Source organism: Stegodyphus dumicola, chromosome X2 (genome assembly GCF_044657685.1).
Source record: "Stegodyphus dumicola isolate Sdum_Otavi_A_Nest chromosome X2, ASM4465768v1".
Classification (NCBI taxonomy): Eukaryota; Metazoa; Arthropoda; class Arachnida; order Araneae; family Eresidae; genus Stegodyphus; species Stegodyphus dumicola.
Window position 1 is genome coordinate 181,749,081 of NC_140781.1, and position 18,045 is coordinate 181,767,125.

The 18,045-nt window shown below is 31.1% G+C and overlaps 1 protein-coding gene across 4 annotated transcripts in view; it reads left to right on the plus strand.

Annotated features, from left to right (window-relative positions):
- Nucleotides 1-17,132, plus strand: part of LOC118184214 (3'-5' exoribonuclease 1-like) — a 72,436-nt gene extending 55,304 nt beyond the window's left edge. For all 4 annotated transcript variants that reach the window (XM_085809099.1, XM_085809100.1, XM_035353850.2 and 1 more), the window contains exons 5-8: nucleotides 902-1,005; nucleotides 7,291-7,414; nucleotides 8,931-9,085; nucleotides 15,984-17,132. In XM_085809099.1, the coding sequence (XP_085665225.1) occupies nucleotides 902-1,005; nucleotides 7,291-7,414; nucleotides 8,931-9,085; nucleotides 15,984-16,185 (585 nt within the window). In that variant the 3' untranslated portion in view covers nucleotides 16,186-17,132. The remainder of the gene's footprint in view (nucleotides 1-901; nucleotides 1,006-7,290; nucleotides 7,415-8,930; nucleotides 9,086-15,983) is intronic.
- The last annotated feature ends 913 nt before the right edge of the window (nucleotides 17,133-18,045 follow it).

An 18,045-nucleotide genomic window follows, 5' to 3' on the forward strand; every position in this document is an offset into this window, starting at 1 on the left:
AAAATGAGATTTAAAACTTCTGTTGCTGTTGAATGTGGAGTAGTACGACATAGAAAAAGTACCTGTTTCTTGTTTAGTCTTCCCTCTGTCCCCACCCTTTAGAGGAGTGTGTGGTAAATGGGATGTGGAAAGTTTACTTCTTTAGCTAGAAATCTCTTGTTTACTTCAACAAAAACTTTACATTGTCTCTGCATTTTGTAATACAGATTTGTCTGTGCCAGACATGCCATATCCAAAGCGATTTTTAGCATTTGAAGAGGCTTTAGATTATTTTGAGACTTTATCGGACGAATGTAATGAAACTGTTGTTGATATCCACCATTTGCCTCCGTACGTTTACGGAGGCACTGTCATGGACATAAAAGCAATAAATAAGATAAAGTGGACATGTAACTGATTTACATAAGTATGGTATCCGATTCGTAGCATTCAGCAAGTAATGTATTCTGTAAATGTCCTTTCTGCAGTTATATGCACCATACAAAAGCAAGTAATTTGGCAAACTACCTCAAATCACTTCAGATCCATTGAGCTTCTCTCTAATGTTTAGCAGAATAAGCATGCTTGTTAAATAATGAGAACAAAAATCTAAATAAAAAGCAATGTATTAGCTTGCAGTTCCTTTTCTTTCTTTTAAAAAAATCATTCTAAGTTTTATCTCAATAAAGATTTTTTGTTCATAATGTGCATTACTTTTTTTTTCTTTTGAGATTTTTTTACTCTTGCCAAGCATGACACTACTTTGTCCTTTAACCAGCATAGTATAGGGTACAGTTTCTAGCATTTTGTTAAATATATTATTTCCCTCCTTCAACTTTAATTGTAATCGTATTTTAATAGCACTTCATATTTAGTGAAGTTTGTTGTGCTGAATTTTTATTAGTGCAATCTATGTATATAGGAAGAAGTGGATAGTGCTGAAAGTTTTACAAGTGTACTAATCAGTTTTTCTAATTGGATCAAGAATTACACTATGAGAGGCAAAACTGTAATCCTGACAGATGGGTAAGTTCAAAGCATATTTTTATAATTTCTTAACAAATAAAGGAACTTTATTGCACCTGCCAAGAATAAATCATATTACAGTACAAAGTCCGTAATCCGGACGTCCATTATCCGGAATGATATATAATCCGGACCTCAAAGCCACAAACTTTTTTATATGCTATATGCATGAACGTAAAGTATGCTTTACGCATGCGCACATTGAAAGAAATGTTTAATAAAGTAAACAAACAAATAAATATTAAGCTGTTTTTTGTAAAATTTGATGCCCTTTAGATCGTAATTGCTCTGTATTTCATAAATTACGGTTTCATATTTTTAATTGTATAATTTTTGCATGCCATCTTGCCAGATTTAAATTGATGATCTATAATCCGGAAAAAACCCTAATCCAGAATTGCCGAAGTCCCGATGAGTCCGGATTATGGACTTTGTACTGTGTAATAAATTAAATTTAAAAATTAATCTTAATTGTGTGTTCATTTTGAAAATTTAGTCTTGCCAGCAGCTAAATAGTTAAAAAAATGTTGAATACACTTAGTATAACAGGGTCCAGACCCAGGTGAATGGGCTATCTATATAGTTAGTTTTCTTGGCTTTCTCCATGTGTAACATGAATGTAAGCCATTTTACCTCACAAAATTCTCTGTGAAGGCATCCCTTTCCTTAGCCGTCATGTGCTTTGCCGTTTAGGAATAACCTAATATTTTTAGAAAATTTAAACTATTACATTCTTAATGTATTTTAATTAGATATAATTTGTGTATGTCACTTTTGCATGCAGAGGTTTTTTTTTATTACTTATACTTTTTGTTTATGATTATATTTTCTTTATTGAGAAATCTGCTTTCAGAGATGGTTTGTTTTATCCTATAGAAAAGTAGGCTTAGAGAATTATTATAAGGTGAAAAAACAAAGCAGAAGCCTAAGTTTACTTAATTTGCAGAAAAATGGAAAAGAGAATAAGAAAGCATTGAATGCAGAGCATGACTGAACCCATATCTTGAATACACCTTCATGGAACTGAAATCATTTAATACTGTGTATGGCTATTTACATTTATCATATGCAATAGTAAATCTTTGTATGGGTGGAGTGTTGTTGAAGCTTTCAGCAGTTCCTGAAGTAATGAATTCCATTCTTGAAAAATTAGCTGTTTTATAGTGGAGGACTTTAAGATTCAATAAATATTCAGTGAAGTTTAAGTATAGTGAGAAGGCTGACTAATCCATTTGTATTATATCCTTGGATTCAAGCTAGAATTATAAGCTGAACTTACGAGGATGTGCATTATTATCCTTCAGGGGAAATATAGTGTTATGTGTTTATCTGCTAACTTTTGGAGATTTTTCGTAATTTTTACAAAAATTAATTTATGGCTTTACATACATAACTCTTCTGTTTTTGGTAGAGATACCAAAAACAACCATTATGACCATTTGTTACTACATTTGTGTTTTAAGTAGTATTATTAGCCCACCAGTGTGCAAGCGGTAAAAGTCACTGAAGACTGATAGTTCTGTATAGGGTTCAAATTCTGGTGAATGGGCTGGCTGTATGGGCGTATTCATGGTTTTGCCCATGTGTAACGTGAATACAAGCTAGTTTCCCTTAAAAGACCTCCACTGGGTATCCCTCCCTTTCTGTGTACTGCCTAATGGTGGAGCCTGAAATAAATAAAAAATAAATAAGTAGTACATATGACAGCTGTTTGGATCATTACCAAAATTTTCACTCGCTATTTCATGAGAAATTAAATTACTATTTTAGAATTTCATTTCACACGTTGTTAATTGCATAGTTTGAGACCTACAAAAAATTATAGTGTTTTAGGACATTTGGCTTTCAAAATTTTAATTTGGCTATTTAGGAATTTTCTAATTATTTCTTTAACATAGATGGTAACAATACTGTGATATTATTAAAACAGCAATATGTTATTGCTTTCGGAACATAAAAATCTTGAAAATTAGGATATAAAAATTTAACACAAATTCTCAATGGGGAGTATGATCACCCGAAACTGAAATACAGGCTTGGCAGTGATGTCAGTGCTGTTTATGATGTTAATGAGCTATATGGGTAGCAATGCTCATCAATCATGTAAAACAGTTGTAAGCTCATCTAGGATTTGGGGAGGAGGTTGGAGGCCAGAGCATGCCTAATGAGAGCATCCCATGCATGCTGAATTTGATTAAGGTCATGAAAGCAAGCTGGATATTCCATTTAGTCTGTAGTTTCTTCCTCATCTCTTGATGCAGGAGGCCAGCAGTATGAGAGCAGGCACTATCTGCTTGTGAAATGAAGATATCACCAATTGTGTCCATGTGTGAATTAAAAATACGATCCAGTATGTTGTCTTTGTACCTCAAAGCTATAAGATTTCCATGTGACACAGGGTTCGTAGCGGTCCTTACAAGTGCTTATAAGTCCTTATATTTGAAAATAAAGTATAAAAGCCCTTATAGGTGCTTACTTTTTCTCTAAAGCACTTATTTTTTTTTTTGTTTTCAGTGCTTATTTTTTGCTTTTAGTGCTTTTGTTTTTTTAAACGAACACAGATTTTTTCTCCATACCAAAGCTGAAACTAAGTAAACAACTTTTCTTCCTTATATGGAATGTCTACTTGGGCAAACTCGAAGAGGTTCGTAAAAGGGGTCCCCGTGTTTTATCGCTAACCTGGTGTAATATTTAATAAATAAAAGTAAAACACAAAATGTTAAAAAAGGCCCTTTTGGACATAATATGGAACGTCAGATGGTGAATCATACTGCAAGAAATAGCTTTTTGCCCCTTTCTCTGCATTAACATAACCTTTGGTGTATGCGAGTACATACAGGTGCACATCGCTCTATTGGTCAAAGAATTGCGAAAGAGTAGAAATTTCCGGTACATTCCGTATTCTTTTGCTCCTACTCAGTATTACACATGTTTGAAGTTCTATCAAGATTTTAATAATTTGCATTCTCGTTCCGCGTGGTCAATTGATATTCGCGTTTATTATAATCAGTATGCTTATATTATGAGCATATGTATGAATATTTATAATAATATATTTCCAGTAACTGCTGAAGTATAGATAAACTTCAAAAATGGGTAAGTGTGTTTTAACACAGATTAGTTTTCTAAGGAATAATATTCAGAATGGCATAAATAAAAAGTGAAAGTAATCGAATAGTAAAAAAAAAAAATTTTTTTTTTTTTGCCAATGCATTATACCGTATGGAATTGGGAGTTCTCCCCTTTCTCCGCAAAATCTCGAATATTGAAACCGTTACAGTTCGCAGCAAGAAAAGCAGCGGATATTTTTTTGGGTCACTTTCCAGCATCGGTGGAATAGGACTAAAAGTTCTGTGGTCAACCAACCCAAGCGAAGAATAATTCTATTCCGGAAATTTAATGCAGTCTGTTCAAAATTAGAATGAAAAACACCCCAGATTGGTAAATCTCTTTATTAATCAATATGAGTATGGCAGGGATATCGCATGGAGTGCAACGTGTCCTGCTCAATGATAAATATGTCACATGGACACACGGGAGTGAAAACCGGACGAAGCAAACGGGCATTTTCCTTTATTTAGTTATTTATTCTTTGAATACCAGCAGCTGTTGATTCCAATTGCGTAATATCACGTGCGGAAGAATTAAGGTGCACATATTGTGCAATAACGTTTGCGATATTTGAGATAAAAGAGTTTTACTGTGCTTGCTAAGCAGATTTTTTTTTCAGTTCCATTGGGCTATTTTTTATATGATGCACATATCGAAATGTCAAAAGCATTATTTAGTTGAAAAATCCAAAGAACAGCTACAATATACCCCCTTCCTCTTTTATCCGGAATTTTCAGATATTTGGCAATTTCCGAGTATGCTGGTTAGTTAAGCTTTTACTGTTAAAGAATGATTGCATGAAGCAATTTCTCGTCTTCTGATTTCAGAAAAGTTCTTTTTTTTTTACTTATTTTTACTTAAATTACTTTGCTTGCAATATCTGTTAAGGGAAAACTGTTATACAATGCAAATTTAGAAAATGTTCAGAATTTTGATTTAAGTTAAATTATTTAAATATTAATATGAGTGGAAAAATAAATTATATTTATTTTTAGGTGCCAAGCGAATGTAATAAATATGGCTTATTACTATTTATTTTCTCTATTTTGAACTGAAATTTCATCATTCAGTGTTGTAATATAATTTAGTTCTGCATAGTTTTTTTTCCTCTCATTGTAAACTAGTTCTGTAAATTGAACTGTTATTTAAAATTTAAAAAAAAAAAGAATGTAATTGTTTTCCATGGTTGAGTAATGCTCATTCTCTCTCATATTTTGAATTTCTCATATTTTAAATTACAAATCTAATTTTTCTTTTAAGGTTATGCAGTTGTCTATAATGTAATTAGACAGGTACTTATTTTTTTCCTTAAAATGTGCTTGAAAAGTGCTTATAGGTGCTTATTTTTTTAACTAAAATGTGGCTGGGAACCCTGTGATGGCACACACAGGTCTGAATGCCCACTTAAAGATATTCCTTCCCATACAAGAACACTGCGTCCTGCATAAGTATCCCTTTTACATATGCTAGATAGAAAATACCGAGTGTTTGCTTTCTTCCACTCATAAACATGTCAAGAATCACTCTGCAAATCATTGTGGGACTCACCTATGAATAGAACAGACCTCCACTGATTTTCATTCAAGGATGCCTATTCTGCACCATGAGAGTTGTCTTCAAATTGTTGGCCATCAGTGTCGCTTGTAGTGAAAACCAGCTGTAGTCATTTTGCATATTCTGTGAGTACAGAGTTGGTTGAAAATGCGAGGAAAATGATTGCTGTAACATCAATCAGATTTTTGTGGTTGGTTGTAGAAGTTGGATCACAGCTCTCTATGTGTTTTCGCCACTAATTTTTTCGTATCTAAACGAAGACTCTAGTAGCAGATCTCTAAATTGGTATCAAATTTATCAAAAAGATGATGATGCATTTCTTTTCTCTGAAAATGTCTTTCCATTCTTTAGACTGCCAAAATTTATTGTCATAGTAATATGCGCTGAGCTGAGAGAGTATTTGGAATCACACTGAGCACCGCATGAGAAAACCAACTGACCTGACTTTCTTTTAAAATAGTCTTATGGTATTATTTCTTCCGTATATAAATATTACATAGGCATACAAGGCCTGTGTATCAGCATGGATATGTTAATTACAAATACTGTCTGGTATAGTTATACAAGATACTTATATATATATATTCATGACAATTATTTGTACACCCAAACCATTTTTTTACGCAATTTTGAAATAACAAAGTTCACCAATAAGAACACAAACACTTTTTTTTACATGAATTTTTTGTTCTAGTGCAAATACCCCCCCTTTTTTTTAAATTCTAATGATCAGACGTTGGGTTGGTTTATACCCACACATGTGTTAGAGATTTGGTCTACTTCATCAAAGAATTTGTAATGTTAAGAACGAAAGATTCTCCAAAGCAGGAGTGGCTCTGCCACATCGAAGAGGGGCATTCATCCAGCCTTATGCAAATGTGCGAAATAGCTGTCGAGCAGGTGAGGAAGGTCTCGTTTATCGAGTTCAAACTTCTGATGCCATTCCCCCTATTGAATTGACGTAAATTAAATCACTGATCAAACTGCGATATGGACGAAGTCAAAGGTGAAGTTCAGCTATTAACAGATGGTTTAATTCACGAGGGCTTGAAATTTCCTACAAGTGTGGAACAACATTTCTTTGCTTGTGATCCTGACATGGAGCGTGCTTTAAAATTTAAATGTAATCTTAAGTTTCGTATAGATGAATATCAAGAATTATATAACCAACAGTGTAATTACAGCACTGGGCATTGGTTGCAACATTAATTCAGTGAGCATAATTTTTTTATCTTTTAAGTTTGATGACCAGTAAAGGTTGTATTGCTTTTTGCCTTTTCTTTCATGCAGCAATATATGAGGGTGAATTCTTTAGCTTTCAGACATAAGGGTACATTTACGTTTTCAAAAATATACAGGCCCATTCCCCTTTTTATTTATTTCAGTTCTTACATAAACTTTCTGAGCATATTTGTCACTTCAATAACTTGAATGTGTAAACTTTTAAAGAGGCCTTAAAAGTATATTTACCTGATGTAAATAAAATAATCAATTTATCTAATGTAAGTAAAATATGTTTCTTTGCTGATTTCATAAAAGCTGTTTTGATCATCATATTTATTACAGGTTCTTATTTTAGCAAAAATAATTAACCATCATGCATGAAATTTTTATTTTCAGGACCTGTGATATTGGAAAATTTTTAGTTTTGCAGTGTCTTATCAGCCAGATAGATTTTCCTTCTTGGGCTGTTCACCACATTGATGTCAAAGATATTTATCAGAAAGCATATAAATTAGAAAAAGTAATAATTGAACTAATGTAGTTTTTTTGCTATGTAGTTTTCATTGACATTATTGACTGTTTTGGGAATATGATGATTTTGTACTATCTTGTATTTTTTTTATAACTTATTCACTAAAATGAATGTTTTCCATTTGCACATCACATGAACATCTTTATTGCTGTTCGAACACTATTCTGGAATTTGAATGTAAAGGCCATTAAACAACAATGAATCAATTACTGTGACTAGAACAAATCTTATGATTGTACAATGTCAAAACTGTTAGGGTTATGAGGTTTTTTTAAGTGTTAAAAATAACTCTAAAATTTATTTTATATAGTAATGTAACTTTTTAAGCATTAACCATATTTCATTGTTAATCTACCATCAAATAAAAGCTCCAGTTTGTAAGTTGGAAAAAGCTGAACAGACATGAAAAATCTGATTAGCTTTATTAAATTGTGAAAATAATAATGGGTAGTATATAATCATTATCAATATAGGCTGTCCACTCAAATCAGAAGCTGTAAAATAAACAAATTCCTTCTATTTTATATTACAACATCCTCCTCCTCCCCCCACAGTTAAGGAAATATTTCAGTTGGGATATTGAGTTGTAATCAATAATACAAATTAATTTTTTTATGAAGGTTTCTGTTAAGAACTCAGTCTTAAACAGCTGGATTTTTTTATTAACAATTCTTTCAGAATTTTTCTTAATTTTCAGGGAAAGAAATTTTTTCACTGCAATAAATCATGCTAACTTAAAATAGTATCATGCATTATAAATACACAGACTAATAAAATTAAGTCCTTCAAGAATTCAGTCATTACTAAGCACTTCAGCCAACCATTTCTAAAAAAAATATTTAAGGTCTGCCTGTGTGTAAAAACAGTACAAAATATCTCATGTTTCGTGATTTATGTGTTTATAGCAATAATTTGGAAATATTAAGATAAGGCATTGACACAGGGCCATAGGACTGTTAATTTCAGGTGCAAGGGAAAACATTTAATATTAAACAGTGGGGGATGAGAATTAAATGCCACTAGAAAAGGAAAAATAAAAGAATAAAACAGTTAAATAAGTATAAAAGGTCTTATAAATCAATTAATTTATGATGATCTATGGGGGTTTTAATAGCAATCAGAGAAGAAATACTGAAAAAGATTATAGAAGCTGAATATGCCAAGGAAATTCATTCTTGCAAAAAGAAATCATTTAATTCCTTTGTTCATACATTATTTTCTGTTATCTTCCCTCCCCCAAGATTCTGAAATTCTCAATGACAGAAATCTGATGAAAATTCAAACAAGAAAACTTTTCAAAAGAAGTAAATGTTACCAATACAGTTAGTGCTATAGTGATTTATATCCTTATATGCTTTGTCTTATCGCTTTAGTAAATCCTGGAAGAGAAAGAGAAGAAATATTCTACTTTCATTCTAACATTTTTGTAGTGTACATGGATATGTGTTTTTCCAACATTTATTACATTTTTCTTACTCTGAGAAAATTTTGTGTTTATTTACAGAGCAAACTTACTGATATGCTTCTGTCGTGTGGGATGGATTTTGAAGGAAGGCTGCATTCGGGGAAAGATGATACTAAAAATATTGCAAGACTTGCTATAGCTATGTTAAAAGATGGTGCTAAGTTCCATGCTAAAATCTTTTCTCCTGGAGTACAGTATGTATATATTAAATGTTTAACAGTATACTTCTTAAGCTATACTATTCTGTGTTCATTTGATTGGCTAACTGAGCTGCTTCTGAATATGAAAATGATTGAGCTTCTTAATTATACATGTTACATAAGTAAAATAAATTTTTATCAGTTATGCTATTAAGATCATAAATATGCAGGCAAAGACATCAGTATTTAAATCACATACGAGAAACTAGCATTATTGCTAAGGGATGGTGTGGTGCTTTTCAACCTTGATGGTTATGTAAATAATAACCCTTCATAAGCTACTCTTACCCAATTATCAGTTCTTGCTATCATAATTATTTTGTTTTTCTCTGAAAATTCTTCAAGTGGAATTTTTCAGTAGTATAAATAGTAGAGAGTTTAAGGTCCACTTGCATGATGGCTATTTACAACATGAATAAAAGTATCTGTAACTGAAAGTAAATTTCAACCTTTAATTAGGAATTATAACATTTTTACATAATATTTGCTGATTAAAGCTTAAATTTTTTTGAGAAATGATTCATAATTTTTAATAATTTTTAAATTAGGCTTAAAATCTTATTCAAATGCAAATTTAGTTTCTTGTGTTGTTTGTTTGTATAATTGTATTTTGATGTATGAAAATATGAAATGTGGTGTACATTTTAATATTTTTTTCAAAATAATGAACACTAGCATTATATTAACCCAGAGAGAATACCCCTTGAGGGAAAATTTGTAGTTTAAGGAAAGAAATGTGGTTATCCTTTAATTTACAAGTGAAGTATTTAATTTAAATTTATGACTACAAAAAACTACTTTTTATTGAAGTTTTGATATTTATCAATATTTTATGTACTCTAATTTATAAGACACAGTAAAACATAATCTAAATTTAAATAAATATTTACTTGTTTTTTTTAGTTTTGAGAAGGAGAAGGGAATGATCATTTAGCAATGATTAAAGAAATACATAAGGCAAAAGAGGTTGAGAAACATTATATTAAATTAAAAAAGATTGTGTGTTTAGTGAACCATCAAAATCTTCCAGTAGACAAATTGAATATATACACTGAACAGTTTTCTAAAATTTCATTTTCTGGTATATACCCTATGCACAAAGCTCTTATCTAGTTATTTTCACAACTGTTCCTTTCAATTAAAAAATTGTTTTAAATCGTGCAAAGCTTCATGTTTTCATGAGTCCACTAGCAGCTGAGTGGTAAAGTCTTGGAACACTGTTAGTTTGGTCCGAGGTTCAAATCCCGGCAAACAGGCTGTCTACATGGGAGTTTTTATAGTTTTCCCCCATGAGTAAAGTATAAGGCAAATGGCTTTCATGAAGGAATCCTTACCCTTAGGCAGATAGCCTTTCAGTGCTTTGCCATGGTTAAACAAACCAAACCGTGATGTTTTTGTATTTTTAAGTTAAAAATAGAATTTTATATAAAATACGAAATATAGTTTTTTAATGCACCCCTTTTGCCCCTATATATACATTTAAGTAAATTTTGTATCATTTATAGGGATTCCTGATAAAAGTAAATGTAAAAGAATTTCACTTTTTCTGTGTTTCATTTCTTATAATGAGTACAGAATTTTCTTGAATGTAAGTATATAGCCAGAGAATTTTGTGTTTATAATAAATTATTCTATTTATTAAAAAAAAAAAGAAAAGAAAAGAAAAGAAAAAAGAAAACATGAATCTTTGTCATTTAAAAGTTTCTGTAACCGGAAGTATATATCTTTGACCAACAGCTGTGAATATAAAGCTTGGATAAAGGCTTTTATGGACACAGTGTGTATGTTTTTATATGTACAAGGTGATTCAAAACTAATAGAGAATATTCTAGAACGAACTTCTAGAAGAGATAGGCTACACCTAGATGTCTCAGATAAAGGCTTTTATGGACACAGTGTGTATGTTTTTATATGTACAAGGTGATTCAAAACTAATAGAGAATATTCTAGAACGAACTTCTAGAAGAGATAGGCTACACCTAGATGTCTCAGAATCCTATAGCTATGTAGATTCAGAAATGCAACTCGAAATGGCAACGAGATGGCCTGTTAGAGACTGTAGCAGGGAAACTATCGACAGCCACTCCAGAGGTGTTAAAATGGAAAATATAAATACAACGTGATTATAAATTGGCAGTTAAAGACCATAAGTGATAAAGGTCCCCAACATTTTGTAACGTGAAGTAAGTTATAGATCTGAGATGTTTTGAAATGGCACATCATCGTGGCTATCGTGAATGTCCAACAGATGCCCAACATATTTCTTCCTTTATTCCATGTGATGCCCACATTACAAAACTTTAGGAAACTTCATTATCAGAAAAGTGGGTTTTTTTTTTAAAGCTTATGGTTTTTAAATGTCAATTTGCAATCACGATGTAGTCATGCTTTCCATTTTAATACCTTTGTGAATAGCTGTCAATAGTTTTCCTGCGACAGACTCTAAAAGCACTATCTTATTAGGATTGCATTTCCAATCCTACATTGCTATGGTATTTTGAGTCATCTAGGCCTATGCCTCCTAGAAGTTTCTTCCTCTAGTTTTGAATCACCTTGTGTATATGGTTAATTTCCTTTGTGGTCAGTGTTTAAGCAGTATGATTATTCTATATAGTAAACTCGTTCCTTTCATTGAGGAAATTTTTATTAAAATACCCAATTTAAGACCTTATTAAATTTTAGAACAAAAATATAGCAAACAGGAAAGGGGTTTTACTTTTGGATGAATATGGTAATTCAAAAAAAATTTGTAATTCCCTTTTTTGTGAATGACTTCAGTTTTAAACTATTGTTAAATATACAGGAAGATGTAAATACACTATTATCAGTATGTTAGTGTAGTGATTCTCAACCGGTGGTAAACAGGAGAAAAATAGGTGGTACATAAAGAAACAAAGTAATTTTAATTATTAAATTAAAAAATTAAATACCCCAGCAACATAAGTTTTTTTCTCTAACACTCGTAAATTTATGCGATCTGAGTTTTGTTCAAGGTCAATAGCCGCTCATAAACTTGAGCAAAATCATCAGTTATTATTTTCACAAATATTGTTTTAGCTATAGACAACAAAATTTTTCACAAATGATTTTTTTAAAAAGAAGTAATAGAAATGGATGTTGTATTTAAGGCATAAAAATAAGTTCCTGTAAAAAGATAATAGTATCTCATTAATTCTTGTAGAGTTGACCGATTTATTAGCAAGTCTATACTTTATGCCTCCACCATTTTCGGGCTCATACTGCTCTATTTTCAATTGCAGTAATTTTTTTTATGTCAGTTTGCTTTCTCTAGCCACAGATATTTTGTATTCTTATTGTTTTGCATTCTTTAGTTTTCTACACAATTTGAGAATATTGTTGTTTGTATTTGAAGAACTGGTAATTAAATGGGCATTTAAATAATTGTAAAAAATAATAAAACAAACCTAGATTTTTCAAAATGGAAAAATGGGTAAGATTGACTAAGCGGAAAAGTGATGATTCACAGGTGATGGATCTAGGACAATCTAATAGCACTAAGAATATTGAAAAGAAAAATGTTTTATAGAAAATATAATGAAAGTTATTTATCATTTGGGTTTATTTGGAATGGAAGTGAAATTGACCCTCAGCCTTAATGTCTTGTTTTTGGTGAACTCTTATCCAATCAAAGTACAGTACAAAGTCCATTATCCATATGTCCATTATCCGGAATCCATATGTCCATTATCCGGAATGATCTATAATCCGAACCATAAAGCCACAAACTTTACGCATGCACTTAAAGAATGCGCATACATTACGCATGCGCACATTAAAAGAAATGTTTAATAAAGTAAACAAATAAATATTAAGCTTTTTTTAAAAAAATTGATATCCTTTAGCATAATTGCTCTTTATTTCATAAATTACAGTTTCATATTTTTAATTAGATAATTTCTGCGTGCCATCTTAGCAGATTTAAATTGATGATCTTTAATTCAGAAAAACCCCTAATCCGGAATCGCCAAAGTCCCGACGAGTCCGGATTACAGACTTTGTACTGTATCAAATCATCATTTAGTAAAAGACATCTTGAATCTAAGCATGCCAATTTAAAGGATAAATCTGAAGAATATTTTAACAGGAAATTATCGGAGTTCAAAAATAGTAGTCAAGTAATGAAAGGTTTTGTTACTTTAATTGAAAAGCTTTGGAAGCCAGTTTAAATAATTGTAAAAAATAATAAAACAAACCTAGATTTTTCAAAATGGAAAAATGGGTAAGATTGACTAAGCGGAAAAGTGATGATTCACAGGTGATGGATCTAGGACAATCTAATAGCACTAAGAATATTGAAAAGAAAAATGAAAAGAAAAATTCTTAGGCTTACCTGGTAAGCCTAAGAATTGCCAAAACTGGACAGGCTCATACTATTAGAGAAAACCTTATATTTCCAGCAGCTGAAGTTATTGTTTTAACATTATTCAACGAAAAAGTGGTTAATGAACTTAATACTATTCCGTTATCAAATGACACAGTAAGTCGACAAATCCATGGAATCGCAAATTCCATACAAGAGACACTTATTTAAAAAATAAAACACAGTGAGTATTTCGCATTGGAATTGGTTCAAAGTACTGATATAATGAACTTTGTTCAATTATTAGTTTACATACTTTTCAAAGAAGATAAATCGCTGAAGAGTATTTATTTTGTGAATCTTGTGATGATAGAGCAACTGCTAGTGAAATTTTCAGAGTAATTGAGAAGTCTGAAAATAATATTCCTTGGAATAACTAGAATGCTGTATGCAGTGATGGAGCTCGGACTTTAACAGGGAAACATTCCATTTTTATTTCTCAAATAACGGAAGTCAAATCTGAAACTAAATCTACTCACTGCTCCATTCATCATGAAGTTTTTGTAGCCAAAACAATCCTCAAAAACCTCAAAATCGCTTTGAATCAAGCTGTGAAAACTGTTAATTTTATTAAAAGCCCAGGAATGGGCAGCCATTCTGAAGTAAGTGGTTATCCAGATGCAAAATTTTAAATCGTCTTTTTGAACTTCGATCAGAATTTCAAATTTTCTTCTGTGTTTCAGAATTTGAATTGCAAAAATGTTTTTTTAGTGAATTATGGTTGGCGCGTGTAGTATATTTAGCTGATATTTTTGGAAAGGTAACTGAATTAGACTTAGGAATACCAGGACAAAGTGTTAATTTGTTTACCATTAGAGATAAAATAAATGCAAAGATAAAGAAACTCGAGCTCAATCAAAGAAATGGATAATAATATTTCAAGCTTTTTACATATTTTAGAGAGTTTTCTAACTGAAACTAATTTCAAAATAAAAGAAGAATTAGCATCCGACATTAAAAATCATTGTTTTTCATTGATAAATAATTTCAAAATGTATTTTCCCCAGTATTATGAAAAAGAAAACTGGATTAGACATCAGTTTGCTCAAATGTACCCAAAATTAAAAAACAAGTGATAAAACTTTCTTGTGATTGAACTCTAAAACTGAAATTTCAAAAATAACATAATTGTAAACTTTTGGCTGAACTGAAAAAAGAATTTAAAGGCATATCAAATAAAGCTATTGAGTTTTTATTGCCTTTTTGTACAATCTATGTGTGTGAAAAAGGATTTTTTTCCATGTTACATTTGAAAAATAAACACAAAACAAAATTAAAAGTGGATCCTAATTTACGGTTTAAAACTAATCGAAATAAGGCCAAATGTAAAGAAATTCATATCTCTTAAACAGGCCAAAATTTCACACTAAATTTTAGAATTAAAGTAGTATAATTTAAATTTTGATAATTAAAGTAGTAACCAATTTTAATCTAAAATTTTTTATGTGTGCATATTTAATAAATAGCCAAAACATTGTGCAAATGGTGAAATATATATTTTTAACATTTCTATTGAGAAATTTAAAAATAATCATTGTAAAATGTAGTGGTACTAAAGTTTTTCAGTTTTTGTTTACATGTTATGCGTTAATGAAAAGGTTGAGAACCACTGTGTTAGAGTGTAATTAGTAGCATAAAGTATTGCTAGTTTGAAGTAGTAGAATTTCTGAGGATTTTTTTTTTTTAATCTGCCGTTTCTCTCTCTATTGCTGCCTTTCTCTTTTTCTTCTTAACATTCCCATCAATTTAATATAGGTAGTGGTCTGTCAAAAATTAGGTATTTTGTGCAATGCAAATATGTTGTTTGAAGCTTAAAAATGTGGTGAATTTTGGAAACACAGAATTTAAAGTTTTCATATTGCCAGTGTAAACATTTTTAATTCTTAGCCTTTTTTTCATGCCAGGTTACTCTCTATATTATGAAGTTTAATATGTTCTTTGTCTGTAATACAAAATGAAATTGATGTGGCTTTGCAGTTTCTTCAAAGACTGAATGTGTAATGTTTGCCTGATACTGATGAGAAACATGCATGCATGCTTTCCAGAGAATTTCTTTTGCATCCATTTAGTAACTAATGCTATTTCTTTATCTCTTAACAAATAGTGTGAGTTTTTTTCACTTAAATGGACTTTATGGGCCACTTAGACATCATATACGTTTACCTTATCACATTTGATAAATAGTGTAGCTAAATAACCATTATAGATGAATACTATTTCAGTGTTAACTCCTGGCAGCTTACAAATCAACCATACAACTTTTCAAAACTTCATTGTCGTTTTTTAAGGTTTTCATTTGAATCGTACATATTTGCTAAATTAGGCTTGCAAATATAAATGCAATTAATTTTAATGAATTAGTCTCATTATTATTCTGAAAGGCTTGTTTATGCATTTTTTAAAAAAAGTTATGAAGTTTTCAAAAAGAGTTTATGTTTTGTAGGGTTTCTTAAATTATTTTTTAAATGTTTCATAATTAAATTGTTAATTTCCGACTTTAATTTTTAACAGGATGAAATTGTTTCGAAACAAAGTTAATGCTTATAAAAGAACAAGAGCAGAATCTTCAAAAACTTCAAAGAAATCAGCTAAACGTAAAAGTGCATCACAAGCTAAAACTAGTCAAGTGGAATCCTGCAATAATGCATCTATGGATATTGATCCTGACTTAAAAGAAACAGAATATATTCTGATGAAATTTAAACGTTTATGAGTGTGTAGAATTCTGTTATAATATTTTAATATTTCAAAGTACTGCAGTTAAATGTAATTAAGAGAGATGGAACTTGGTCTTTAATGCATATCAGTTTGATTTAACTTTGTATGTATTTAGAAAACAACATGTTTGCCATTTTTACATTATGTAAAATAGTTATAAATTTTCTAGCTCAAATAGTAAAATTAATACCAAAAATGTAACATTAGACACAATTTTAGGTGCTGGTGGATTCTTCTTCATTTTGACGTGCTGGTTCCTGAATTAGTTAAGAATTTTTCATGAAAACTTTCTATTGATATACCACATGATAGCTTGTGAACTAAACTGAAGTTTATTTAACTGGCAAACATGTTTTTAAACTGCTTGGCTAAGTAAAGGCATATTTAACATCATGCTCATAACCTTTTTATCCTCATTATTGCTTTTCCTCCTTGAAGGTAATCATCATTATTTATTCATATGTCATTATTTTTAAATGCCTCGTAAAATGTTTTAGATTGTAAATTTTTTGTAACAGATATTTTGCATATGAAGGTAATACATTTTTTGAGATTTTTATCAGTATATTTATTATATTTGATATAAAAGTGTTATACAGTTAATTTCTGTCATCTGTCAGTTATGAAACTTAAAGCATTTAACAAAATATATTTTGGCAACAAAATAAAACTCAAATGAAATTTAAGTAGAATTACAAAATTTTTGCAAAGTGACCTTCATGTGAAGTTTGCTGCTATTTTTAATCCATGTTTTTTAAACTTTCATTTAAATTTTGAAGCATTATTGCAATGATAAGGAAATTTTGAATTTACAATTGAGTTTATGTGATGTCCTGTTACAAAACTGATTTGTTAAAAGGTGTTCTGTGTTTAATATACGTTTACCTTATTGTATTTTTATAACTGTTAAAATTTATTAATAAAGAATATATTGTTACAGTTTTTTTTTACTTCTATTATTTTTAATTCTTCGGTTCAGATAAATAAATTTTTAGTAAATCTGGCATTATTGCCTCTCTAGACTATATATGCAGTTTCTTCAAGCTGTTCTGAAACTTTTGTTGTAAAACTGACAGGATTTCACATCAGTGCATATTGAATGGCATATACAAGGTAACCAAAAAAGTTCTTGCCGTTTCTGATATGACATTGGAAAAGTGCACCCTAACATAAAAATAGTCACCAAACCTGGTGATGAAGTGTTTAGGAGGGAGTCAGGACATTGAAAAAGTATAAAAGCATGTTGCATCAGTACTTCAAACATAACTCTCACAGCGACTGATTGAAATGGATGCAAACATGGTTTTTTTTTTTTTTTTTTCATATTGCCAGAGCAGCATACATACAACTCTCGTTCGGAGTTGTATGCTGTTTGATTTTTAAGTGGGCCTGTCATCAGCAGAATCAAGTCACCGAATTTGCCAGGCCTTTGGGGATGATGTCATTAGTGAATGAACCGCTAAGCAATGGTTCCAGAAGTTCGATATATCTCCTAGTGATTCACCACACAGTGGTCGGCCACAAGCGCTGGACAATGAGGCCCTGAGAGCAGCCATAGTTAGTGACTGTAGCCAAACGTGTGGTGAGCTTGTTGCACACTTCCAGGTATCTGATGAAATGATCAGACTCCATTTGCACTGCATAGGATATAAGCTCAGCAAGTTGGTACCCCACTCACTGTCCGATGCAAACAAGCAACAGCATGTCGCTGCCTGTTTGTCATTACTTACTCGGCACTGCAGTGCATCCATATTTGATTGAGTACTCACCAGAGATGAAAAATGGGCCCAGTATGACACACCCAGGCATTCCAGACATTTGCTGTCACCACGGGACCCTGTGCCTCACACTGCGA